Source organism: Phalacrocorax aristotelis, chromosome Z, assembly GCF_949628215.1.
Source record: "Phalacrocorax aristotelis chromosome Z, bGulAri2.1, whole genome shotgun sequence".
NCBI lineage: Eukaryota > Metazoa > Chordata > Aves > Suliformes > Phalacrocoracidae > Phalacrocorax > Phalacrocorax aristotelis.
This window is the reverse complement of record NC_134311.1, coordinates 57,052,870-57,080,807: the sequence shown is the minus strand read 5'-3', so window position 1 is coordinate 57,080,807 and position 27,938 is coordinate 57,052,870. Positions and strand designations below refer to the sequence as shown.

The 27,938-nt window shown below is 42.7% G+C and overlaps 1 protein-coding gene across 1 annotated transcript in view; it reads right to left on the bottom strand.

The window, feature by feature from the left end:
* CMYA5 (cardiomyopathy associated 5) overlaps positions 1-21,669 on the bottom strand; it is a 49,321-nt gene extending 27,652 nt beyond the window's left edge. Inside the window, exons 1-2 of the mRNA XM_075078386.1 lie at positions 21,392-21,669; positions 1,055-12,431 (exon numbers count right to left, since the gene is read on the bottom strand). Coding sequence (XP_074934487.1) covers positions 1,055-12,431; positions 21,392-21,561 — 11,547 coding nt within the window. The 5' untranslated portion in view covers positions 21,562-21,669. The remainder of the gene's footprint in view (positions 1-1,054; positions 12,432-21,391) is intronic.
* Between the last annotated feature and the right edge of the window lie 6,269 nt (positions 21,670-27,938).

Genomic DNA, 27,938 nt, shown 5'->3' with positions numbered 1-27,938 from the left:
CACATCATGGAGGCACTTTGTAAATACTGGTATTTGAAACTGCCACATTGACCCCTCCTACCTTTAATTTATCTTTCTTGCATGTGAGTTAACATAAAGTTAACATAAATACAATCAATACAAGCCCTTCTGGAATTTTAATGAAACTACACGAACTCTGTATTATTGTCAACCGAACATATGCCAGGAAAGAGACCTCATCTTTCAGGTACTGGGGTGAGATTAAATAGCTGTTAACCAAGAACAGAACACCTGTATATCTGTAGATGAAAAAATCTGATATGTGAAAAGTAAGACATGACATACATGCTGTTTTCACAAGCAGAACTGCCCTTCAATGAAGAACATCTTCCATAGAAATGAAAGCATTTTCACTAGTGCTAGCAAAGGACTAGGCTACTGAAATGGATGACATTCTTATCTGTCTTTTAGAGTGGTACAGCTTAGAGATAGTGGGAAGAAGTAGGACTTGATAACTCTTACCTGCTCTGCGGCTAAAACACTATTGGCACAGACGAACATGAACTGAACAGAAAATGAGGATGGAGTTTCAAGAAAACTGTGTAGTCTAAACTGTCTAACTCTTCTAACATCTCCAAGCAGACAACACACATAACTGGGGTGGGAAACACTTTATGATGATTCTGGTCCCCACATACGGACATTTCTGTACCTTGTCAAGTGAAATGAGCTGCTCTTAAAATTTTGTTTTTCATAGAAACAACACTTTTACCATTTCTTCTCCTACACATACAAACCAGAACAAACTTACACAGGTGAACAGGCTAAAAGATGGAAAGTCCTACATATAAACAAGATCATTCAAACTTATGAACAAACAAAAATGCTGGCTTAGAAGGCTAGGACTCTAGAGAATACCTTAATAAGATAGTCCCCCTTCAAGATCTTTAAGAAGTGTTTAGGAACAGTTTTTATTTTATAGATACTGTTATTTAGGCTCCAGACTGCTCTCTGAAGCCTCTCCCTTGACAACACAGGAGGTCTGGAGAAATTAGCTTCAGTAGCTCCTTCTGTCACCCAAATTAATTCTTACCTTCATCTTGGTTGCAGCATCATCTAGTGTTGTGACTTCATGGTCTTTATGTTCTCCAAAAAGCTTGTCAATAGCAGATATTGGACATTTGCAGTGGTAACAATATGTGTCTGCTTGCATTTTCTTCAGTTCTCTTTGTGGGCTCTCAACTTGAGGAATGTTTGTTGCTGATTTTTCAGGATACATCACCATGAAGCCTGAATCTTCAAGTTCAACAGGTGTTCTTTGCTCTGGCTCATTTACAAATTCATAACTATCACCAACATGCTCAAAAGAGTCCTTGTCTTCAAATAATAGCTCCTCATGGGTGAATTGAGATGATATTTCATCTTGCAAAAGTTCTTCTTGTGTAATCACATCGTAGTCCATTGACTCAGCAAGATCTTCATAAACATCAGGGTGTTGCTCCTCTCTTTGCAAGTCTGGCTTCTCTGTTTGCTGAGTGGTAGGGACACGTGAAAGATTTTCCTGGGTATACTGATCATCTTCGCTGTCTTCAACAGGAGTCTGGATATATGAGACATAATTTGGCGTTTCAGGAATTGCTGTTATTTCATGCTGTTCTTCCTGCTTATTACTAGCTTCTTGATATGCAGCTCCCTGAAAATCCACTAGTTGACTATACAATGCTTGATGACTTGATTGCTCTGGCAACTCCTCAGTTGTTTCTACAGGTACATTTTCTTCTTCTCTTTGTTCAGTGGTATCACATCTTGCACCTGAAAGAATTACTTTGCTTCCAAAAGGAATGGCATGCATTGGTTTAAAAATTTTTGCTTGAATGTCACTGTCAACCTGGACTTTCTCTCTCTCCACAACTCCCCTTTCTGCCAGAACCTCAGTTCTTCCATGTTTAATATCTCCAGACCCCTGCTTATGTTTGTCCTCTGAACTCTGAAATGAAATTCCTCCACTAAAGGACTCATCCTCTGGTATCTGATCCTTCTGAGGCCCTATGGCCTTTCTTGGAATTTCATCTTTAAGAATATATTTTTCAAAATATATTCCTGTTCCATCATCTGTGTCTGAATTTCTGCTAGGGAAAGACGCATTAGAATTACCACTTTCCTCATCAGAAGGAGTCTCATCCTTTGTCTTTTCTCCTACTGCTTCTGCATAGAGATCCTTGTATAGAAACGACAGAGCAGGTGGTTCCTCTAGAAGTTCGGGATTTACTGTAGCAACAGTGGTAGGAAACAACAGAGATCGTTCTAGCACTCCTTCTTCTGAATCAAAGAGTGGGGTCCCTGGTGACTTCCGTTCATCTTCTACATTTGTAACCTTTTTACTGCTAATATCAATTGATTTCTGCAGAGGTAAAGGTTTTGGAGCATCTGCATAGGACTGCATTTTGCTTTCTCCTTTCACAGTACCATAGAAGACTTCATCCAGATCCTCTAGTAAGGAAAACTCCTCTTCCAAAGTATCCACCTCAGCACTTTCTTTAAAAGGCGTAGCTTCTTCCACAGGTTCATTGGGATCTTCTGTAACAGGAAACAATGAACCTGGTCTCTCAAAATGTGGCTTAATTGGGGATTTATCATCTATCAATGTATATTTTTCAAAATAATCCATATCGGCCATACCATTATTAGGATCCAGTGCATTATTATTGTTTTCTGGCAACATGGGATTTTCTTGTTGTGTTACTTCAGTTTCCTCAACATCATCATTTTTGACCAATTCTTTTTGTTCTCGGCTTTCAGACTTTCCCAAGCTTTCAGAAATTTCTGTGGTTGTTCCAGAAGCTAGGGTTGTATGGCCATCATCAGCTAATTTTCTTTTAAGCGACGGATTTGTTTCCAAGTATTCTAGTTTATCTGGCATGTGTTTACTTTCTTCTTGATCAACAGAAGAAATATGTGTAGGAGCATGAATATTGAGTATTTCATAACCTTCTGAAATTATATTAAATAGATCTTTTTGTTCAGTAGGCTCTGGAGCATGCTGACTATCTTCTCCACTTGCATGTTCCATTTCTTCCTCTTCTCCCAGGTAATGGTCAGGCACTTCAGGCACTTTGTCTACCTCTGGATATTGCATTGCTTCCTTTTCTGTGGGGTTTCCAATCCCAGTTTCATGATCTGGAACTTTGTCTGGACCTGGATTATCTCCTCCCAGAGATGGTAAAACATGCCTTTGTGGTCTGTGACTAGTTTTTGAGGACACTTTGTGGGAAATTTCACTCGACGCTGAATCAGAAACTCTAAACATACCTCCTTTATTCCTTGTAGCATCATGAACTCTAAGTTCTGTGCAACTTGCAGGTGGGAATTGTTTTGATCCAAAACCAGAAGTTTCATTTGGAGAAAGTTCAATTCCTTGCATGTCTATTTCTGTAGCTCTTATTGGACTAATTGAGCGGGCTTTCACCTCTTCTGCCAGCCAGCTAGCTAGCCCAAAAGATGGAATATCTGGATTCTGCTTTTCATCAGAACTAGAGCTAATGGACTTCATCTCTACTGAAGAAAAGCTGCCCTGTTCACCAGAATAATGCCGAATCTCGTGCTTAACAGTTTCATAAACAAGATCTGATGAAACAGCTCCCAGATGCTCTAAGGATGTATGATTTTGGTCTGCAAAATATGGTTGCATTTCACATCTATCTTCTCCTTCAGTATAAATGCCTGAAGCTATGCTAGGCTGCTTTCCAAGCATGCCTACTACATCAGATAAAGATGATGGAATATTTTGTTTCTCTTCATCATCATTGAGAACCACCGATCCTGACTTTTCAGGTAACGTATGAAAAGGTACAAATGAATCTGGTAACACTGCTTGTCGGTCTGCCGCAGCAGTCACCTTTGACTGTGTGGTCACTGACCTTGGCACTGTCTGCACATCAGGTTGCATTTCTTGCTTATTCTGCTCAGTAGTGAATTTGGGGGGACTTCTTAGCTGCGCTGATGACAAACATTTTGGGTCCAACAAACAATCTTCATATTCTTGCTTGTCTTGGTCTTGTATGTGTGTTAGAGACATACTTTCCAACTGTACTGTCTTCATGCCTTCTGATTTAGGTGAATAGAGCTGATTTTTTTGGAATTCTTTTTCATCATGTGGTGGAATTACATGTGTACACTCTGATTTTGCAGACTGGGGAATAAGTGGCTGCATGCTTTGCCTTTCTTGTTCAGCAAGGGACCGTGTGGGAACCAAATACTCAGAGGCTGTTTTTGAGTAAGGTGGAATTTCTTGCTGACATGTTTCATCAGCTGAATAAAATGGAACTGAAGGGTCAGACTGCAGTTTTGAAGATACAGTTAAATAATCTTGACTTTCTAGAGTTTCTGCTTTATGTGTAGAATATGATAAATTTAATTGTTCAGTTTCTAATCGCGTAGCTGTGTGGCTGTAATGTGGAGTCTGTTCTCTCTCTGTTTCAGGTAAAATTACATGTTCAGCCTCTGACTGTGCAGCCACAGGCAAATGTAGATGAATTATTGTATTCTCTGCTTCTTTTCTTCCAGAGAAGAAACCTGATGCAGGCTGGGCAGTTTCTGACTGCTCTGTTTTACAGTGGGTGTAAGATAAATCTAAGTGCTTGGGGGACAGGCCTCCAGTTACAGATGAAGACTTTGGACTTCCTTCTGGTTTTGTTTCAGAGACAGAATGTGAAACACCAAAAGGTACAGACACTGTTTGTTCAGTAAGAGATGAATAAGGTTGCCTCTCTGCTTCCTCAGCGGAAAAGGATAAATCTTGTTTAGTTTCCAGCTGAGCAGTTAGAGATGAATTAGACTCAGTGTCTCGCATCTCTGAACACCCTGCTCTCAGCAGCGTTGTGTCATGGTTTTCTGGTTTGTCATTAGGACTTAATAAATCTGATTGTTCCAAGTCAGGTTGTGCAGTTCCCTGCTTCTCAGTCTTGCCAAAGGTGTATGATACAGAAGGTGTTTCTGGTTGCTCTGTTTCAACTAGAGAGTACTGCAAATTAATGCACTGCAGTTCAGGTTGGGCCCCATCCCTTCGCTCCATTTCATCCGTGAAACATTTCATCTCTGGAAACTCCAGCTGGGCAGTCTGTGGTTGCTCTGATTTGCCATAGGAGTACAATAAATCTGGTGGTTTCATTCCATGAGTCTCTGCTTTGCCAAGAGAATATGATAAATCTGGACATTTTGATTTTACTTGTTCCATTTGCAACTGCTCTGCTTTTCCCGTGGAATATGAAAAATCAGAAGGCATGAACCCTGCTTGTGCAGTTTCCTGTTTTTCTGTTTTGCCAAGTGAATGTGATAGACCTGGTTGTACTAAGTCTAATGGTGAAGCTGGTTCCTGTTTTTCTTCACCAAGAGAGTGCAAAAAGCCAGGCTGGGCTGTTCCCTTTTCCTCTAGTTTGCTGAAGGACTCCAAAAGCTCTGGCTGTTGTAGTACTTTTTGGGCAGATTGTGAGTGTTCTGACTTCCCAGCTGGATAGGATAAATCTATTTCTTCTACCTCTGATTGTTCAGTTTCATGGTGCTCTTGCTGACCAATAGAAAATGACAAATCTGGATAGTCTGATTTCTGATGTGTAACTTCCTCTTCTATTTCTCTGACTGGATAAGATAGCTGTGGATATTGCAGCTCTGGCAATACCATTTGCTGTTCTCTTTTGCCAGAAGAATACATCAAACCTGTATGTTCCAGTTGACCTTGCACGGTTTGCATTTCATCTGTTTTACCAAGGCCATGTGTTAAATCTTGTTGCTTTAGGTCTATTTGTGCTGCTTCTTGTGACAATGTTTTGCAAATGGAATATGATAAATATGGAAGTTCCTGCTCTGGATGTGCCATTCCTTGTTGATCTGTTTTTCCAATGGGATGGGGTGTTACAGGCTGCTCTGATTTACCTTGAGTAGCTGGTGGCTGCTTTACTTTGTCACTGGAATACAACAAACCTGGATGTTTAAACTCTGGTTGCACTGTTCCTCGCTGTTCTGTTTTGCCAGTGAAATGTAGCAAGTCCTGATGCTCTGTTTCCACGTGAATTGTTTGTGGTTGTTCTGTCTTTCCAGGGCAAGATGATAAATCTGGTTGTCCTAAACCAAGTTGTGTGGTTTCTTGTTGCTCTGTTTTGTCAGTGGAATATGCTAAATCCGAACGTTCCAACACTTGTTTTGCCATTTCTTGTTGCTCTTTTTTGCCAGAGGAATACAAGAAGTCTGGGAATTCCCCTTCCAGTGGAGCCCTTTTTGGTAGCTGTGCTGTGCCACAAGAACTTGACAACATGGGCTGTTCCAATTTCAGCTGTACTGTTTCCTCTGGGTGTAATGTATAGCTTCCCCTCTCCTGTTTGACCTCTAGTTGTGCACTTTGCTTTTCTTTACTAACAGAAGAGGACAAATCGAAGTGTGGTACTTTGCTCATGGCATCTGAGACATCAGGGTGTTCAGCCTCCAGTGAGGCAGCCCATGATGGTTTTGTTTTGACAAAAGAATGCAGCAAATCTTGTTTTTTTAGCTCTGGTTGTGTTGTTCTATGAGGTTCTGCTGTGCCAACAGAGAATGACAAATCTGCATTTTCTGATTTTGCTTGGGAATTTTGCAGTCCTTCTGTTTTCCCCATACAGCACCACAGCTCAGGGTGTTCTGCCTGCATTGCTGCACCTTCCCATTGCTCTTCTTTGCTGAGAGATGATGAAAAATCACCTGGCTCTTCCTGCTCTGGTTGAATCTTCTCTCCCTGTACCATGGCAGTGAAATGCAGTGAATCTGGACACTCCAAATCCACTTCAGCCATTTGAGGTTGCTGTGTTTCACCAACTGAACATGATAAATCCATCATCTCTGCCTCTGTTTGTATAGTTTCATGATGTTCTAACCCACCAGCAGATAAATCTGAACAGTTTGAGTTCACATGTGAAGTTTTTTGTTCTGCCTCACTAACAGAATAAGACAACTGTGAATGTCCCAATTCTGGCTGTGCTTTCTCTCCTTGTGCAGATTTTTTGAAGGAACACAGGAAGCCTGGCTGCTCCTCTTGAGCAGTTTGTGCTCGCTTTGTTTTGCCAGGCCAAGATGACAGATCTGGTTCTCCTAACCCCAGTTGTGTAGTTTCTTGTATCTGTGTTTTATCAATGGAATATGACAAATGAGGATGCTTTGGATCTGGTTCTGCCATTTCTCTTTGCTCTGCTTTTCCACTATGAGGTGATACATCTGGAGCTCCTAGTTTCTCTTTTGCAGCTTGTGGATGCTCTGCTCTGTTGACAGACTGTCCCTTATCAGGGCATCCCGAGGCTATGTGCTCCTTCCCTCGCTGCCCCATTTCATCAGCAGGGGATTCCAAGTCTGTGTGGCCCAGCTCCAGCTGGGCAGGTGGGAGCTGCTCTATTTTGTCACAAACATACAATACCTCCACCTGTTCCAACTCCAGCTGGGTCACTTCTTGCACTTTGTCAAGTGCTAGACTAGGGTGTTCAGGTTTCAGCTGTGCTGTCTGCAGTCCTTCTGCTTCAGAAATGGAATAAGGCAAGTCAGGATGTCCCTGCTCTGGTTCTGCCATTTCTTCTTCTTCTGCCGTACCCACAGCATGGGTCAAATGTGGAATTTCCACTTCTGGCTGAACCATTTTCTGTTCCACTTTTCCACAGGTGTAAGCTAAATCTATTTGCTCTGATTCGCGTCCTACTCTTTGTCGTGCCTCTGTGTTGTCCAGAGAATATATCACATCAGCCTGCCCTGCCTCTGGTGGGGCCATTTCATCATCTGGCCTTTCAGTGGAAAATGATACATCTGGTTGTTCCAAGTCCTGGGCATGTTTTAATTGCTCTGTTTTACTAGGAGAACATGGTAACTTTTCTTGCTTGAACTGCTGTTTTGTGGTTTGCTTCTGCTTTTCTCTGCCAACAGAAATTTTTCTGTGTTTCTGAACCAACACTACTACTTCTTGTTGGTTTGTCTCATCAGTGAAACATGACAAATCAGGATGCTTCATTTCCCCTGGTGCAATTTCTGGCTCATTTGTTTTGCCAAGAGAATATGTTAAATCTGGATGTTTTGACTCTATTTGTTCTGTTGCTGTAAAAGCTCTTTTTCTGGCCATCTTAGGCAATTCTTGATATTTAGACTCTAACCCTTGTGTTGCTTGTTCTTTGGCTTTATGAAAAGAAAGTGATAAATCTGGATATTTTGAATCCAATTGTGAAGTCTCTTGCTGGGTGTTTTGGCCATCAGAACATGTCAAATTTGAGTATTTAGATTCCATTTCCATACTTCCATCTTGTGCTGCTTCACCCAGGCTTCCTGGTGAATCCAAATGTTCTGACTGTCCTTGTGTTTCTCCCATGGAGTATGAGAGCTCTGGATGTCCTGACCCCTGCTTTGTGGTGTCACCTGATTTTGTTTCACCACTGTCACATGAAAAATCTGCATGTTCCATCACCAGTGGTGCAGTTTCTTGTTGCTTCACATGAAACGGTAAGGTTGGATGTTTCAACTTTTTTTGTTGTACAGCTTCGTTAAAGGAGTATGATCTGTCTGGATATTCTGAACACACTTCCATTTCCAGTAGAACTTCTTTTCTGCTGGAAGATGGCAAAAATGTTTGCTCCAGCTCTGGATGTACTATTTCTTGTTGCTCTGTTTTGCCAGTGAAACTTGAAAGAAATGGTTGTTCTGATTTGTGTTGTGTCGTTTCCTCCTGCATTTCTGTACTTACATAGAATGTCTGTTCTGGATATGCTGTCTCTGTTTGCGTTTCTTCTTGCGTTTGTTCGCTGAGAGGATGTGGCAAAGACAGATGCACTAGGTTTGGTTGAGCTGTTTCTTGCTGTGACAAACTAATTTGGTCTATGACCTGTGGCAGTTCTTTCCCCGGGGTTTCTGGCAAATCTGAATACTCCCTTTCCATTTGTTTAGCTTTATCTTGGGCTGTTGCCTGCTGTTCTAGCTCTCTTTGTACTATATCTTGTTGTTCCATTCTGCCAAAGGAACACGACACATCTGGCTGGGCCACATCCACTGGTGTGGTTTCCTGTTCCTGACTACCAGCAGTGGAACAGGAGGGAAGTGACTGCTCCTGCTCCAATTCTGTCATTTCCCAGGTCTTTGCTCTGTCAGTCAAATGTGAGGAACCCAAAGATCCTGACTCCACCCCTTCTTGCATTACTTCTCCAGCAGTAAATGAGAAATCCCTAGTTTCTGAAGCTAGTTGTACATTTTCATGTTGCTCTACTGCACTAATGAAACATGATGGCTCTGGACCTTTTAAGTCTTTTTGTACAGCTTCTTGTGCTGTTTCTCCATGGGAATATGGCAAATCTGCTTCTTCCAGGTTTGGTTGCAATATTTCCTGTTCTTCTGTTTTGCAAGTAGAATATGTCATCTCTGGCTGTTCTGGCCTTAGCTGTGAGGTTTTATGTTGCTGTTCTTTACCAGTAGAATATGACAGAACTGGATGCTCTGACTGCAGTTGAGTAGTTTCTCCTTGCAATCCCTTGGCACAGGAATACAGCTTACCTCCAGGATGTGAATCCTGCTGTACAGGCTGTGGCCGTTCTCCTTTGTCACCAAAATAGGATGTAAGAGAATTGTCCGCATCTACTTGTGCCAATTCTTGCTGCTTTGTTTTATTTGTGAGATATGGTAAATCTGAGCGTGCTGTTTCCAGACACCCAGTTTGCTGTGTCTCAGCACTTCTGGTGAAATCAGATATACCTGCATGTACCAACTGGAGTTCTGTAGTGTTTTCTTTATCTGCTTCTTCCATCAAACATGAGAAAGCTGAAGGTACCAGTGCAAACTGTGCTGTTTCTTCTTGCTCTGCTTCTTCAGCGAAATAAGACTCTGGCTGTTCCTGTTCAAAAGGAACAGATTTTTGTTCTTCTGTTTCTTCACTGGAAAATAAAAACTCCTGATGTTCTATTTCCAGCTGTGCACTTTCTGATTCCTCTGTTTCTTCCTTGGAAAAAGAACAGTCTGGATGTGCCATCTCCAGCTCTGCAGTCTTTGATTCCACTGTTTCTTCTCTAGAGTATGAGAAATCTGGGTGGTCTGTCTCCAGTTGGGCACTCTCCGATTCCTCTGCTTCTTTCCTGTAAAAATAAAAGTCTGGATGTGCCATCTCCAGCTCTCTACTCTCTAATTCTTCTGTTTCTTCCTTGGAAAAAAAATCTGGGTGGCCTGTATCCAGGTGGGCACTCTCTGATTTCTTTGTTTCTTCCATGGAATACAAGAAATCTGGGTGCTCTGTCTCCAGTTGGGTACTCTCCAATGCCTCTAATTCTTTTGTGGAAAAAAGCAATTCTGGGTATTCTGCCTCCAGTTTTGCACTCTCTGCTTCCTCTGTTTCTTCCCTGGAATATGAGAAATCTGGACGTTCTGTCTCCAGTTTTGCATTTTCAGATTCCTCCATTTCTTCCCTGGAAAAAGAAGGGTATGGATGCTCCATCTCCAACTGCGCACTGTCCGATTCCTCTGTTTGTTCCTTGGAAAAAGAGAAGTCTAGATGTTCTGTTTCCAGCTGTGTTCCCTCTGATTCCTCAATTTCTTTGCTATAATATGAGAAATCTGGACGCTCCATCTCTATTTGTGCACTCTTTACTTGTTTGGCTTTTTCGAGGGAAAAATCAGGGTGATCCAAATCTACTCCTTTATTTACAGCTGAAGTTTTCTGAGTTTCCTGTGTTTCTGTGTGAACAGGATATGAAATGCCAACATATTTAGAATCTATCTTTTCAGGAATAGGTAAATTTAGTTTAACTCCTTGCTCCTCGGATACTGTTTGCTTCTTTAAGTGAACAGTTTGCATTTCTGGTGATGGGGTCTTTTGACTCTCTTTTTTTTTAGCAGAATACAATAAACCTGAATACTTGGTTTCTAACCGTGCCGTTGCTGATGAATGACACTCAGTTTCTTGCTTCTCTGTTTCATCTACAGCATATGATAATAGCACACGTTCAGACTCATATTGTACCGTTTCTGATGACTGAGAAATAATATCCTCCTGCCTTGTTTCAGATAGAGTGGAATATTTGGATTCAGCTGATGGAGCACTAGGTAAGTAAGACTGAACTGCAGGCTTCTGTTTTTCCCTCTCAGGATGTTCTGTCATGGATGCTGTAGGCAAAATAGGTTGAGTACTTTGTCTACCTAATTCATTAATAAAATCTGCTGAAACAGACTGTGGTGCAGAACAGGGCTGAATTTCCTGCTCCATCGGTTCATCCAGAATATCTGATGGTGTCAGCAGGGATTGGTCTGTCTTCTTGTTTGCAGTTTCAGCTGAACAAAGCAACACTTGTTTCTCTGATTTAGCAACAGATGCTAACGAAATGGAGGCTGATTGCTCTGTTACTGAAGTTTTGGCTACAGGTGAATAACTTTGCTGCTTCTTGACTTCCTCAGGAGGCCAAGACTTCAGTGACTGTCCTGATACTTGATTTGGAATCTCCAAAAGAGATTGCCTGTCTTTTCTTTCTTCAGGTTGAAGAGCTGTTTCTTCACCAAAGCTTGAAAATCTGCTTGGTCTATCTTTCTTTTTAATGGGTTTAATACTTTCAGATGAAACATCGTCTTTATTAGTAAGCTGTTTTTCAAGAGGTGTTGCTGGTGAAGAATAGCTTTGATTTGCATGTGCTGTTGGTTGCTGTCTTTGCTCCCTTCTTCTCTCCGATGGTGTTTCGACATTTCTACTTCTTGCTCTCTGGAAAGGTTTTGGATATGTTGCTTCTGAAAGTGAACTGTACTTCTGCAATCTTTCTTTTACAGATGTTTCAAAGAACTGTTCAGAGTCTCCTGAAACTGAGCTGCTTCTCTGGATTCTGGTTTTCTCCAGTGTTTCAGGGGCTGGCTCAGTTCCTCCAAAAATTGAGTTGAACAGCTGGATTCTAGCTTGTACTGGTCCTCCAAGGATTGGCCCTACTTTTCTCAGTCTGCTTTCTCTAAATATTGATCTTATTGGAGCACGTTTTACTGGCTTTTCTGCGATGTTCTCTAGATCTTCTTTCTCGTCCAACATTTCCTCTTCTGTATCTTGTGTTTCCACTTGTTCAACATTCAACATGGATCCCTGCACATCTCCTAGAACAGTTCTTGGTTCTTGCCTCTGCAGTCCAGAAGAGTCACGTTTCTTATTGCCCTGGCCTCCCTTCAGGTTTGTAGCCATTGACACTCTATTTGAAGGTTTACGTTTCCTTTTCCGAACAATCTTACCTTCATCCATAATAAAGATAACTTTTCCTGGAGGAGAACCGACTGGTGAACTTTCCATGCTGTAAAGATCAGAAGTTGTACTAGTTTCTGAAGCCCAGGGAGTAGAAGATCTGCTCGAGCTGGTTTCCCAGGTTATCCCACTATCTTCACTTTGAACTGTTACCATAGAAAAGGAAGGGTTAGTCATGATGTACTGCAGCTTGGGTTTCACATCTTGACTTTGAATAAGATCTTTTAAACTAAAAAATAAAACAAAGAAAGAACAAAGAAAAAAAGCCATAAAATCACACAACAAATTAAATTATTGCCAATCTAAATTTTTGCTTTAAAGCAAAAATACTTCTCAAAGTTGTAAAAATACTGCATGTGCATAAATTTTGGAACACAAGAATCAGCAAAGCCATATTTAATCTGACAATTTTTTTTAAGATAAATTTTTGTAAAGCTGCATGTTGTAAGGTTAGTTCCGTGAAGGGGAGGTATTTACACGCTCTTGACAAGGCAGGAAAAACAGTCTTTGATCTGACCTTGTTTTGCCAGCGTGAGTTTGAGCTGATTCTGGGGCTACTCTTCAGTGCCTGGTTATCTCACAGTATAATTTAAACCATGAGATTTAAACACTTATAAGATACTGTCTGTGTTTTAATAGCATCCACACTTACTTTACCTACATGTAAATGATTACATAATGCTCAAAGGAGTAAAGAATCTAATGCCAGTTTGTTACCATCTTCTCAGATGTTTCATCCTCTAAGCACTCTACATATTTAACAAAGTAATTTAGAATACATTCAATAATAAAAAAATAGCGTCCTTCCAAAACAAAATAACAATGTTTTGTACAGCTAACTTTAAACTTTATATGATATGCAATCAGTACACTATCATATGCTGCAATTAAATCTCTCTGAGTTTAAAAAAAAAAGTCTGGAGAAACGTTTTCTAGGAAATTTTAGGAAAAAAACCAGCCTCAGAAATAAGGGTGTAAAGAATAGCAAAAGCAATTAAAAGACAGTATTTTTTTTTTAAAAAGTATTTTTAGGGTTACAATAGTTATTTCAAAAAAAAGCAAAGACAAAGTAAACATAATACTCAACCCCAGTATTTCTTGAGTAGACAGTAGTTCACTTAGGAAAACTGTCTTAGTAGCTGATGGAAAGAAAGGCAGAGTATCTGCTGGCAAAGGCAGAGGCTTCAGTAGAGCAAAAGAAGTGGTGAAGTCTCTGTCACTCCCATGGAAGGATGCAAATCTACAGCCACACAAGGCCCTACTTCCACTGAACAGAGGGAACGGTCACTTTCCAGGTGAGTAGGATAAAGCACTTCTTCAGGACGAGTGAAGAAATCTGGCTCCTGACTGTGGGATCGGAGAAGCAGGACCTGTCTGACTGACTGCCACAGGCTGCAGCCCAGCACTGAACGGGTGCCAGACGTGCCTGAAGGCTGCAGAGATGGGGAGACACCCCTGAGGAGCAGCTGGCATCTCTCCGGAGGGTGCCAAGCACCTGGCAAAAGTCAGAGGTCTTTGAAGGAGGAGAAGAAGAAATCCTGAGGACAGCTATAACTGCTCCATCAAACCAACTCTCTGAACTGCAAGGTTTTTGTAAAGGACCCTTAGCAAATCTGCTCAGTACCTATCAGAAACAAAAAGCTAATCCTGATACTAGCAGTGCTGACCTTATCTTTCCATGAATTTGCTCTCCAGAGCACAGCCACAAGAAGGGCTGCCCTGGGTTGGCCCATGCTGAGGTGCACACAGACTTACGTGCAGACCATCTCATCTCTGGTGTCCTTGGTGCTAACTGAAGACTGAAGTCACCCTGTGGAACAACAGCCTGACCAGACGGTGGTGGGACAACATGGTATCAAAGTCCAGCGAAGGCACTTAAAGCCAGTTGTGGTGACTGGGCTGGCCTGGAGATTGCCACCAGCAGGACAGCTTGGACTAAAGCCCACAATTCAGAGTGAGTCTGACAGTGCAATACTAAACAATCATACCTTAGCCAACAAAAACCCCAAACCAAACAAAACAAAAAACCAAACCAGCCCCCAAACAAATACAAAAATTCAGCTGATTAGCTGTCTTGGTGCAGTACTCTCTAGCAAGGCTAGCTCCGTAAAGTAAGGTTTACAGGACTGAGGAAAAGGCGAAGCAAATAAATCTATACCGACTTTGCTGCTAACTTTTCCTTTGCCAGTTTCATAGCTTGGCATTAGTTTGACTTGAGCATAGCAATAAAATAAAATAAAATAAAATAAAATAAAATAAAATAAAATAAATCAATAGCAATAGTACTAAGGAAGATTTCAGGTCTTATTCATGTCCACAATACCAGATGCCTAATAATTTTTTTTAGATTTTTCAAGTTCTAAATAACCCTCACATATTTTTTAACCTATTTTTCTGCACTACTTGGTGTTACTAAATAAAACCCCATGCAGAATAGAGTAGCATTCCCACTTCAGCTGATATTAGTGAATAAAATTGGACTGCCCTTGCCCTGCCTATGCAGAAAGCTTGGATTATTCACATCATTATCTAATTTCCAAGGTTGTGGTCTCAGTCGTATTCCTCTACAGGGCAACGAGGTGGTGCTTTCTATTTTTAAAACTGGAATGAAAGACACATAATTCAAGCATTTTCTCCCAATGTACTTCCACCTGCTGCCCTAGTTCTGTATACAATTTGCACGCTGCACATTAGAAGCTGAAAGATCTCTCTCTAGTCAGAGGAATAGCCTTTGCAAAAAGATGACATATTGGGTTTGCATGGCAAGGTTTTGGTAGCTGGGGGCACTACTGTGCTGGCTTCTGTGAAAAGCTGCTAGAAGCTTCCCGTGTCTGATATAGCCAATACCGACCGGTTGGCTCCAAGATGGACCTGCCACTGGCCAAGGCTGAGCCCATCAGTGACAGTGGTGGTGCCTCTGGGATAATGTATTTAAGAAGGGGGAAAAAACCCTGCACAACAGAAACTGCAGCTGAAGAGAGGAGTGAGAATATGTGAGAGAAACAACCTTGTAGACCCCAAGGTGAGTGAAAAAGGAGGAAGAGGAAGTGCTCCAGGTGCCGGAGCAGAGACTGCCCCACAGCCCATGGTGAAGACCAAGGTGAGGCAGGCTGTCCCTCTGCAGCCCAGGGAAGCCCATGGTGGAGCAGATATCCGCCTTCAGCCCGTGGAGGACCCTGTGGCAGAGCAGATGGATGTGCCTGAAGGAGGCTGTGACCCCATGGACAACCCACACTGGAGCAGCTCCTGGCAAGACCTGTAGACCCTAGGAGAGGAGCCCATGCTGGAGCAGGTTTGCTGGCAGGACTTGTAAGCCCATGGAAAGGACCCACGCTGGAGCAATTCATGAAGAACTGCAGCCTGTGGGAAGGACCCACATTGGAGAAGTTTGTGGAGGACTGTCTCCTGTGGGAGGAACCCCATGCTGGAGCAGGGGAAGAGTGTGAGGAGTCCTCCCCCTGAGGAGGAAGGAGCAGCAGAGACGATATGCAATGGACTGACTGCAAACCTTGTTCCCTGTCCTCTTGTGTCACTTGCAGGGAGGAGGTGGAGAATTCGGGAGTGAAGTTGAGCCTGGGAAGAAGGGCAGAGTGGGGGAAATGTGGTTTTAAGATTTGGTTTTATTTCTCATTATCCTATTCTGATTTGATTGGTAATAAATTAAACTAATTTCCCCAGGTTGAGTCTGTTTTGTCTGTGATGGTAATTGCTGAGTCATCTCCCTGTCCTTCTCTTGACCCACAAGCCTTTTGTCATATTTTGTCTCCCCTGTACAGGTAAGGAAGGGGGGTGATAAAGCAGCCTGGTGGGCATCTGGCACCCAGCCAGGGTGAACCCACCACAGACGTTCACAAGGTTGCAGATCCATAAATGCAGATGAGAAGCCACTGACATCCAGGGAGGAAAGCTGGTACTGCCTTTTTTCATGTATATGTTTCTCACCTAATCTGTCAGCATGTATGCTGTCAGTCTGTTATTTCCATGCTAGACATTGTCTCAAACCTTAAAATTCTTGAAGACACTGACAACTGGTTTTGTGCTTCCTGACATAATAGTTCAAAACCAGATTTTTCTTATTGTCTCTTCCTGCTTCTCACACTTCTCTGCTTCTCACTACAACTTCTCTTCTCTGTCTGCTGGGATTTCAGGTTTCTAGTCCAGCCTGGAAGGCTGGGCATATGTTCCCTTATGTATCATACCAGGGAAGAGTTTTCACCTCCCCAGCTGATGAAGCAGTTGTGTTCAGGCGTGCTGAGTGAGGTCTGTCCACTGTCACAGAGAAGTTTAGCCAGCCCACCAGCTTTCTAAAATCCTCCAGAGCCTCCCTTCATCTGCTTCACATCAGACTTTGTCACGCCTGGTATCTTCAAAACTTGTTGCTGTTTGCTGCATAACACCTCACAAGCTGAAAACAACCCTGATAAAATGACCGAGAAGTCAAGCTGTGGCGATGGCCTGCACTGACAAGACCTCTTATCCCCTGAAGGCTCCTACTTGAACCCTGTAGGCACAGTGCAGGGAAGGTGGAAATTGGTATGGGCCAGCTTGCCTTCCCAGTTGAAGGAAATATTTGATTTTTCTGTGTTTGTTTTTGTTCTGTACACTCCTGTCGTTTCTGCCTTTACCATGCTGCTTCTTTCCCCTGCAGCAATCTATATGCCCAGGCAGTCTCTGCCTATTGCTCTGCATTTCCTAGGGCTATAGCTCATCCATTTCCTTCTACAGAGTAAGAGAGTTAGGAGCTACAGAAAGTCACTGTTTTAAACCCAGCCTTTCACTTGCTAACCTACTGACAACTTCTTTCAGTGTTAATGCTTCCCCTTCTGGCAACACAGTGGCTCATGCATCTGTCCAAATTCAAACGGATAATTATCTAAAAGCAGTAAGATTTCTGCTTGCACTGCTACAAAACTGATATTTATAAAGAGTAGCTGGGAGCCAAGAGCTGGACCAGTCTCAGAAATTTTGTTCCATCCTCAACATTTGCAAATACCTAGGAAGTGACACAATTTGCTGCAGTGCTGGTCAGTTTTCCAGACATCAGGTCATGGCATGGCCTGGTGGCATTGCCAGTCACGGCTTCGCATGCTGCTTGAGAAACTGCTACACCTCCATGCCCCAGAGGTCTGCCTTGCTCCTGCATTCTGGATTCTGCACTGTACAGGTCATGGAGGGAGCACAGGTATTAAACAAACACTTCGGTCTGGGTGGGTGACTTCCTTTACACAGTGATTTAATCACTTTGTTGAGACCTAACAGGGAACTTCTCAAAGTCTGAGTGTTATTTTAGATCCAAACTGCAACCTAGACCTTTAACAAGGATTTAGTTAATGTTATCTAGAAGGCTGAAGGGAAACAAAACATGGAGTGAAGTGTATTTCCTGGTTGCAGTTGCTGGCGGGGGCCAGGATGCAGGGTGGGTGTGCCAGCCACACTCTCCTCACTGCAGCTCCGCCACTTTGATGCTTCACCCCCGCTGCCCTGTAGCTCCAGCCTCTGCCCCACCACGCAGGGTGCTGGAAAGCCTCCACTTCCCATCACCCTCGCCTTCCCCATGTGTGCACCTGCAGCTGGCAGCAGACAAATGGCCCTGCCACCCCCTTCCTCCCTAGCCCCAGGCAGGGGCTGCTTCATCAAGGAAACTAAAATCGCACACCCTTTCCCCCGTCTGTCTTTGCTTTGGGGAGAGCATAGCAAACTTTTCCTTGGGAAGGCAAATCCCCAGCGCTGCCCTTCCCAACGTCCCATTTGCCATCATTCCACTCCTTCACTCTCCTGGATGCTCCAGAATCCCTCACACATGGTGGGCAGGCTCCTTCTCTGCTTTGCTTCCCCTTTAGTCTTTTTCATGAGTCATCCTAAGCTAGACTTGGCTCTGAAGCTTCCACACCTCTGATTGTCTTGTAGAATGTCTGCTTCATTTAAAAAAAAAAAACAAACCCAGAACTCCACGTCTTTCTCCCCATTTACTGGTCTTAGGTTATCACTAAATGAATAGATAAGATCAGCCCAATACCAATTCCAGGCAAAACAGCTACCTGCAGAGCCATTTTTATGTAAGCCCACGCACAGACACATCCAGAGACCTTCCCACTGCAAAAGGAAATCAGCTGGGAATGGTCCAAGAGACAGAACCATGTCAGAGCAGCTCACCCATCATGTGGTTGTTAGAGACTCAGATATTCCACTGGGTACGTAAACCAGTTAACCAGTAAACTATCTTCCTACAGGTAGACTTTAATCTCACTCTTACCAATACAAAAATTAAAACCTATTAACTTCATACTCATGTTTGCCTTAAAACTCACAATACGTACTTTCAAAATATTTTCCCTGTTTAGACCATTAATTCTACATGGATCTAGAAATAAAAGACATCTGCCATGATCTGTCTATCCCAGATAGTAAAATGCTCAAAGGCAAGAAATTATTGCATGAACCCTCTGAAGATCAGTGGGTTATTTATGAAGACAAGGACATGATGCTCTATCCCATCTTTATAATTGGTTCTGATGCCACACGTTAGTCTCATTAGTTGCATAAAAACCTGCATTAGGAAGCCAAATTACTTAAAGACTACGTCAGAAAGGGTAATAAAGATGTGAAACCCAAACTTCTCTGCTTTTTATGTGCATGCATCATAATTTTGGGGCATGCTTTTGGGATTTTACTCCCTGCGGCTGCTGCAGAGTAACTGGTGTGGAAGTGGAGCATGTCGGTCAGGGCTCAGGGGTTAGTGTCGTGAGGAAACACCAGGGCTCTTCTGCTTCTGTCGCGCAGGCACTTGCTGACCTTGGGCCAGATATCTTGCTGCATAACTCTTATAAAATAGGAATGAGGATATTTAGCATGGTTGAAAGGTGGAAACAGGAGCCAATGGGGAATTTCCCACTGACTGCAGTGTTGCACAACCAGGTGCTGTTCAACTGCATGCAGAGGAGGAAGACAAAAGCAGCAGAGAGCTTGGAGTAGTTAAAAATAAATTAATGACGGCAGGGTCCAGGACAGGCTGGCTTCAGCCAAGTTTGCATATAGGTTACTTCTTCTCTAAGCTACATTTCTAGAGCACAAAAAATCCCCAAGCCCAAACAAAAAAAAATCCTGTTCCGCAACAGGGACTTGAAACTTCTTGTCAACAAATAATTAGCTTACAGCCTGAGTAAATAGATCTCAGGGGCTTGGCCCAGCTGTTCTTGCTTAGCCAGCACCTCCTAGGACCTCTGCTCAGGCACTCAGCACAGGAGAAGGCCGTAAGCTCAACAACCACACTGACATTTGTAACAACAAAATTTAAGCAGTTGAAGAATCAATTTTATTTAACTTTACTAAGCGATTGCTGAGCGCTTGGTGCAGTTACCATGTCTGTGCCAAACCCCAAATTTAACATCTCCTTTACACTAATTCAACTAATCAAATGGATTTAAATATACTCAGTTACCACTGAGCACAGCTGTTAAAAACCTCTCTGGTAGACTCTGACCTCTCCTATTAATAAGATGGTTAAGGATAGAGATGAACTCTGCAATTCTTAATATAACTGAGAGCTAAAGGGAATGGTTGCTGTGATTTAATTAAGCAGTGAGATGCAATACCTGAGTTTGGATTGCAGAGGCTGCCAGCCAGAAGCAAGACCCAGCTGCAGGGAGCTACTAACAGGCACCCACAGGGAAGCTATCCTCTGAGCATGAGCCATAAATAACTGCAAGGCTACATAGATTTTCCTCCATTTAAGGGAAAAGTTAGCCATTCCCACTTATCTTTTACAATTTCAGTTTTATTATTACCCATTTAATTGCAGATTGCATTAAAAATATCAAATCAGTTGTGGTTGTTAGCTGTCTGCAGTGAGTAGCACCACTCCACTGACTTCAGCTGGTTTTCTCACAGGGTTGCACCCGTGTGCAAGCGGCATTTATCAGCATGTAACCCCTCTCTCTGCCTGTACAGGACTGAAGAGTCAATATGTCCCTTGGGAGAAAAGCAGCATTGCATAAGGGAGGTGTCCCACCACTTTGGAAAACCAGCTCTCTATTCCCCCTGCAAGGAGGTTTTCCTACCGTCCTGGGTTACGTTTCCTTGTTCGACTTTCATTCCCACAGTACTCAGGGTGGCATAGGCTGCACAGGGCCTCCCCACCTCTCTTCTGCCATCTTTTTCTCTCCCAGTGACCATCAGCAACGCTAGAAAGCGCTTTGAACTGCGGTACACACAGAGTGGTTTGTCAATGCAGGATGGCTGCACCGCAGTGAGGTTTTAGGAACTGTATGATCCAAATTTCTTAAAAAACTTATTTCTGGAAATACCTCACAACTGTCAACATTAATGTCTCTGGTTCTTCCTACAGTATCCACCCAAAACTGATAAGCTTTATTCAAGACAAATAAGAAATCTTGTGACCCTATACGTGCTGTGGGAGTGTCAAGCCTCACTCTCTTTTTGACACCACCAGCGCTGGCACAGCTGGAGGAGTCTGTCTGCATGGATCAGGTTGCAGACTCCTCCACATCCTGAGCATGACCAGGGCCATGCGCTGGGCACCGCGCCACTGTCTCACTCCTTATTTTCGTGATGGTAGAAGTGCAATATTAAGACAACAAACTGTTTCTATGCAAGAGTTATTAAGGGAGGGGGGAATCAAAGTGATAAAATATTCCTCATTGCACCCCAAAAATCAGCCACACAAATCATGATGGGAGATTGCGAGCATATACAACTAATTTTTCCTTTTTTGGGGAAGAAGAGACTGAAAGGGAGGGACAAGCGGGAAGGGAGGAAGGGCTGTAAGAAGGAACAGACTTTAGTGCACTATTATACTCTTCAACCATTTTCTCCCTGGCAAACAAATCTGCAGAGCACTTAAGATCAATGTGTGACAAAGAGTCAGCCAGAGAGGGAGGAGCAGAGGGAGATGCCGCTTGAGCTGGCACACCAGAGGATCTTTAAATGGAAAAGCCTTCAGGGAACTCAGGGCAGGCACTTACTGCAAAAAACTTAATTACAGTCATACCCATTCAAAACACCCCCAATTAACAACTCACCCCCATTTTTTATTTGCAGCAGTTGAGAAAGAGAAGGGGTAAAGGCACTAAAACCAGCAGCGGGCCCCAGTCCTGGCATTCCCCCTGGCTTGTGCTTTGGGAAGAAGCTGCCAGCTCCCCACAAGGCTGTGAGCCCCTCCAGAGGCAGTACCTGTTAGTCAGCTCCTCTGCTTCCTCCAGGTCCACAGCCGCCGCCGCTGCCGCCGCCTCCTCCTCTTCTTCCTCTTCCTCCTCCTCCTCCTCTTCCTCTTCTTCCTCATCCTCTACAAAGGATGAGGTCTCAGATGCCTGGTCGCACTCGGTGCCACAGTACCCCTCCATGCCCTTCACAGCTCAGGCCCTCGCCAGTGATTTTTACCCTCGACCCTGTCCTCCCCAGGGTTGCCTGAAGCAACTGTCATCCCCGGCAGCTCTCGTTTCTCCTAACTCAGGGCAGTCTTTAAATAGAAGGCAGCGAAGTTACAGTGCCAAGTCGCTGCTGGTCCTACCCTGGGTCCTAGCACCAACCGGGTGCGAGGACACGTGGTAAAACCTGATGGCCATCTTATATGGCTGCTTGCCCCCTGGGCCTTGCTGCCACTGCCGATGAGGTGCTTTTACAACGGAGATGCAGCAGCTGGGCAGCATCAGGGAGGAAGGGGCTGGGGTTCCAGCAGATCTTCCCAAACCAAGACTAGCAAATTTGGGGTGGATGGCACAGGTGAATCGGAAGGAGTTTTCTTCCAGAAAAGGTTCATTTAGCATGTTCAAAAGCAAGTCCACCCCTGGGCACACTGAGGCATGCAGAATGCCTCAAATTTCAGCTAGGGAGGTCAAATACAATACTCAGGGGATGAGCTTAGGACACACACCTTTAGTAATTAATACAGTACCATAACAGGTATCAGATGCCCTGTCATTTTTAACAGCACACAGGGAATGTATTTGAACCCCCAAATTTGTCACAGTGTTATATCACAGAACACATCAAATTTCCTCTTTGAGTGGACTTGAGCAAATTTTCATTTAAAGCAAAGACAGGCTACATTACCATGTAGGGTTTAGGTTAAGCCACATTTTCTTGTTCTTATTCTGCATTTCACAGCCAAAATGGAAATATTTCCAACCTGTACTAGCCAAAGTAATGACTTTTTTTGTTGTTGTTGTTATTTTCTAGAAGAGGGGGAGAAGTACCAAAACTCTGATCCAAAATAAAGAAATTCCAAGTTATTCCAGGTATAAAACATTGTATATACAGTATAAATCTAATCAGGTTTTTTGTTGTTTTTCTTCAAATAAATAGCTGGTTATAAATCAATCAGCGAACTCTTCCTTGTGTTATAAGTACAGAAACATTCAAGCAGGTATTTCTGAGTACAAGCTCTCTCTGCAATGCTAAACTAAAATTCTATTGACTGATTCACTTGAAGTAAAATATTTCCTAAACAGTACGAACAGATAAAACCTGTCTGCTCTCTTGACCTACCCACTGATGTACACAATTTACAAGGTCAGAACATAATTTCTCAAAGAAGTGTACTTGAAACAGGTACTAAATTAAACTACAGACCTTATCATGAGCACAGAGGTAATATACAGAGCACCATGAAATTTAAGGTAGAGGACTTCACATTCTTTACACATGGAAGAGGAGAGCATTACAATCTTCTAGAAATGCTCATATTCAGCATACATATATTACCCAAGTCTTAATCCAGTCTTCCACACAGCAAGAGGAAGATGAGTACCCTTTTACCAGAACCCCTCGAAATTATTTCCAGACCTAGTGCTCTCCCTTCCATACTTCTGACAACTTAATTTGACCTGTAAGTTGACCAAAATAGCATATTCTTTCATGTTCTTCCTACAAGCATCATGCTTTGTAAAATTAATGAGGGAAAGATTTATATCAAAACACACAAGGATTAGAGAAAACAAGACAAACATAACAAAAACAAATGCTACACAATACTGTGAGATAACCCTGAGCACATAGAGTCTATTAAATCAAGAGCGACGTTATCTGATGGACTTAAATTTAACACCAAATATACTGTGAATTGAGTCCAGTGACTCAAGTTCAAGTAAAGCACTGGTTTCAAATGAGCATTTGGGACGCTATTCACAAGCACTAACTTCAGGTTATCTACAAATCACCTAACATCCTTTTATCATGGCTGCCCATTTTCCCCAATTAACCATGTCATCCTTCAACTGGAGGCTTAGAATCAGTTTATATTGAATTCTTTAGAAGAGATTTCTTAAAAATAACCCCTCATACTGTCAAAGCACCTTCAGATACAGAGGCTACACTTACACAATTACACTTCAGGAGTAGTGAGAGTAAGAGAGCTGTAAGAGAAACTTCAAGTTTCATGGTATACAACCTGTGCTAGTTCTGGCACTACTGTTACAGAATGGGAAACTCTTGCTAACATTTGGTCCTCCCGTACACCTCTGAGCCTGTTAATTGAAAGCACTACTAGAAGACTAGAGAGAGTTCCTAAAATCCTAGACAAGACATTACTAGTTTCTGACATTACGTATGGTGAGAAATGACAGGCAAACCCAATGCCAAAATGAGTAGTCAAATTGGTCCTAAAATAAGGCACAGAGCTGAACTAAAGCATTATTATTTCCAGGTAGTAAGAAGCCTCAGAGAAGTTAGCATCTTGCACACATGCTGAAGCCTTGGTCAGCCGCAAAAAACACTTTTTACCAAAGGTCTCTCAGAAAAATTTCCTGCTAGGGTGTACTCCAAGGCATAGGTGTGTGAAGGTTTTTATTGTGGAGTTGAGGAGAAGGGAAAACTTCATGCTAACACCAAGATTTATGATAGCCATTAGTGAATGTCTCAGTCTGGATACCTGCCCAGAGTGGATGAAAATCCAGGTCATTAAACCTCTGAACAACGTCAGACTATGCAGAACTGAAACCAAAGTTAAAGTTTAGCTCCTACTCACTGCCCCCAAACCTTTTATTTTGTGGTATTTTATCTGAAGTTTTCTGATGAAGGTTGCAACCCACCATTTAACAAACATCATTATGTTCACTCACTGTCATTCCAGTTGCTGGCACTTCCACGGAAAGTGGTGCTGCTCTTCTTTGCCTTGACAGCAGAATAACATAACATGACGTCTGGTGAAAGTTGTTTTCCAAACCTCTCAGACTATTTTTTAATATGCAAGAACGCTGCCACTTTCCATGCTCTTTCCAGGTTACCCACTAGCTTCATTTGCTATAAGCTAAACCAGCCTACAACACCTTGCATCTTGCTTAGTTAATACAGTAAATTACTGGGGAGTTCTTCATTCTTACAGAGGATGCAACAAGCAGGCTTGTCCCCAGAGAGTTGGGGAAAACTACCATCTAGACTTTATATTTCTGATTATAAATGTAGCTTATCAGTGTACATAATTTGAGAAAAGAACGCCAGGCCGTTGCGGTTATAGGTCTTGGCTTGTATTAAAAAGATCACGGAGTTGATGGGTCAAGTTTTACAGAGTTGCATGGAGGTACCACAGTTTTTTTAACTCACTATTTTAAAACAGTTAGGAAGATGTGGTTTCAAACATAAAGCAGTAATTTGTGAGATATGGTGACACCATATGTAATGCAATGCATACTTGTAAGAGATAGACACGCATAAAGTTTTGTGCCTCACATCCAGCTCATTTTTTGCCAAGTTTGAACATTCATGTCCCTTTTAGTTATCTTACGGTGGGAGAGTTTTACATTATCTACAGAAGGAGACAGCCAGCACTTTTATTGAAAAAGAAGCAGCCTTCCCCTGTCCCCAGAATCTATCTAGGGCTTGTAGAGCATCTTTGAATCTAGAGATCATCCTCTACTAAAAACTTGTGCTTCCATTTTACATAAAGCAGGTCAAAGTGGATGTTTCACTGAGACCAAGTATGCCATCTTCTAAAGAGGAAGGGCAGTGAGGGGAAACGTGCATGAAAGGAGAACACCTTAGTGGATTGCTAGCTTTGGCTTAAAACTAAAAGACTGCTTAAATTGCAGAAGGAAGCTGTTTTGAGAAGTAAGCCAAAAATCTTACATCGACCAGATCATCATGAACTGTGTAGGAAGTAATCTCACAGCAGGCAAATAGTTTACAGTTGCTAGAACTTCTAAATTGAAAAACTTGACATAAATTAGAACTTAAAAAGTCTGCACAAGAAGAAATAATGCTTGTTATTTTAAACAGTTGTGAGGATTTTCAGTCTCATTACAGATGGCTATAGATGAAACTTTTACTGTACATAGATACATAGTACATAGTACTGTACATAGATACAGTGCAGAACAGCCATATATAAGTTTATGATTTGGAACAGGGGCTTTGCCTTTACAGGGCTTTTCCTTTTCTACTTTGTTATAGGAATTACTTTAAATATGCAGTACAAAGAAATACAAACTGGAAAAATAAGCTGCATCTTCCATATATAAACTTTATTCCACTAGACAACATACAAAATATTAAACTTAAAGACTTTAAAATACGAATTTGACATCAATGGTAAGTAGTTTAAAAAATGAACTGGTCTTCAATAAAAAAATATATGAGAGGCACAAATTGTGCTACAGCAGGTCTAAAAGAGGCTTCACAACTTTTTGGAAAGGCTAAAATTTTCAAGATTACTTATTTAAAATCAATTTATAGTAGCTGACCAATTTAAAATATTTATCCAAAATCAAAACAGAAGCCCAGCTTACTGTAGCAATGGTGGTGTTGTGGGGTGTTTTGGTTTGTTTTGTTTTTCCAAAGCAGACATCGCTACTTCAGATATGTAAAAGGAAGCACTAAAAATTACCTTGCCTACTCTGTGTGAATATGAAGCATTTATGTATATTGATTTGTCCTTTTTTATTTCAACTTCTTTGTGGAACTGTTGCTTGAAAATTCCAGTTTACAGTTCTTGATATCCAGAACACTACCAACCATAATCTAACTTAATTTTAATAAATTATTGCCTGTGTTCCATGTAAAAGGGAAATAAAACTGGAAAGTGCCAAGTTAAGCATCATCACTTAAGCAGATGTAAAACATGGGCTGTCTGTTCATCAAGAAGTGAGTACTGTGTGCAATGCCTCAAGGATATTGTGACAGGGATTCACGAGAGGTTTGCTGTCTTCCAGGAGCTAAGATCCGAGACACCACTGAGAGGGTGCCACAACTTGTCAAAACCACTGATTATTATCCTCTGTTACTCTTCCATGTGGGCACAAATGATGCTGCAAGCCAGAGTCTGGGTAGAACTAACCAAGACTATAAAGCTCTGGGAAAGCAAGTGAAAAATACTGGTGCCCAAGTTATCTTCTCCTCCGTACTACCTGTTGGACAAAAATGGGTGACTAGAAATAGGTAAATAATGCAAATCACCTCCTGGCTACGTGGGTGGTGTCAACATGAGGGTTTTAGCTTTTATGACAACATGACATTTTTCAGCAAACAGGCTGCTAGGGACAGCAGCCTAGGGACAGGTGGAGGACTCCTCCTGTCTGGAAGGGGCAAGGGAATCTTCGGCAGCAGGCCGGCAAACTTGGTGAGGAGGGCTTTAAACTGAGGAACTCGGGGGGAGAGGGACAAACTGGCAATGCTAATGCCATCACACACAATCGGGGAATAAGACAGGACAACTGGAGCAGTGATAAAGGTGCCGTGGCGGCCTCATGCAATGGCAACCAGGAGACCAACCACCTCAAGGATTTGCATAGCTGTAGTGGGTCCTTGTACACCCATCTGGGGAAACCTGTGCACTCAAGCACCTTTCTGAAATGCCTGTACACCAATGCAAGGAGTGTGGGGAATAAACAGGAGGAACTAGAGACCTGTGTGCAGTTGCAGGGCCATGATCTCATTGCAGTCCCAGAGACGTGGTGGGATAGCTCGCATGACTGCAGTGCTGCCATGGATGGCTACAGGGTTTTCAGGAAAGACAGACCAGCAAGGTGAGGTGTAGAAGACACTCTTTATGTGAGGGAGCAACTGGAATGCATCGAGTGCTGCCTTGGAGTGGAAGGAGAATAAGTTAAGAGCTTGTGGGTACAAATTAAGGGACAGCTAAATATGGGCAACACTGTTGTGGGTGTTTGCTACAGGCCACCTGACCAAGATGAGGAAGTTGATGAAGCCTTCTACAGACAGCTGAAAGCAGCCTTGCAATCGCAGGCCCTGATCCATGTGGGGGATCCAACGAGGCGAGATGTGCTGCTGGACCTTATCCTAACAAAAAAGGAAGGTCTGGTTGAGGATGTGAGAGCTGGGGTAGCCTTGGCTGTAGTGACCATGATTGACTTTAGACCATGGTTGACTTTAGGATACCGCGAGGTAGAAGCAGGGCCATGAGTTAGGTTACAACCTTGGACTTCAAGAGGGCCAACTTTGGCCTCTTCAAAGACCTGCTAGGAGGAATCCCATGGGCTAGGGCTTTGGAAGGCAGCGAGGTCCAAGTAAGCTGGACGGTATTCAAGGACCACTTCCTCCAAGCTCAAGATCGGTGCATCCCCAGGAGGAAGAAGTCAGGCAGAGGAACCAGGACACCTACATGGATGAGCAAAGAGCTTCTAGAGAAACTCAAACAGAAAAAGGAGGTTCACAGTATGTGGAAAAAGTGACTGGCCACTTGGGAGGAACATAGGAATGTTGTCAGGGTGTGCAGAGATTCGATGAGGAAGGCCAAGGCCCACTTGGAATTAAATCTGGCAAGGCGTGT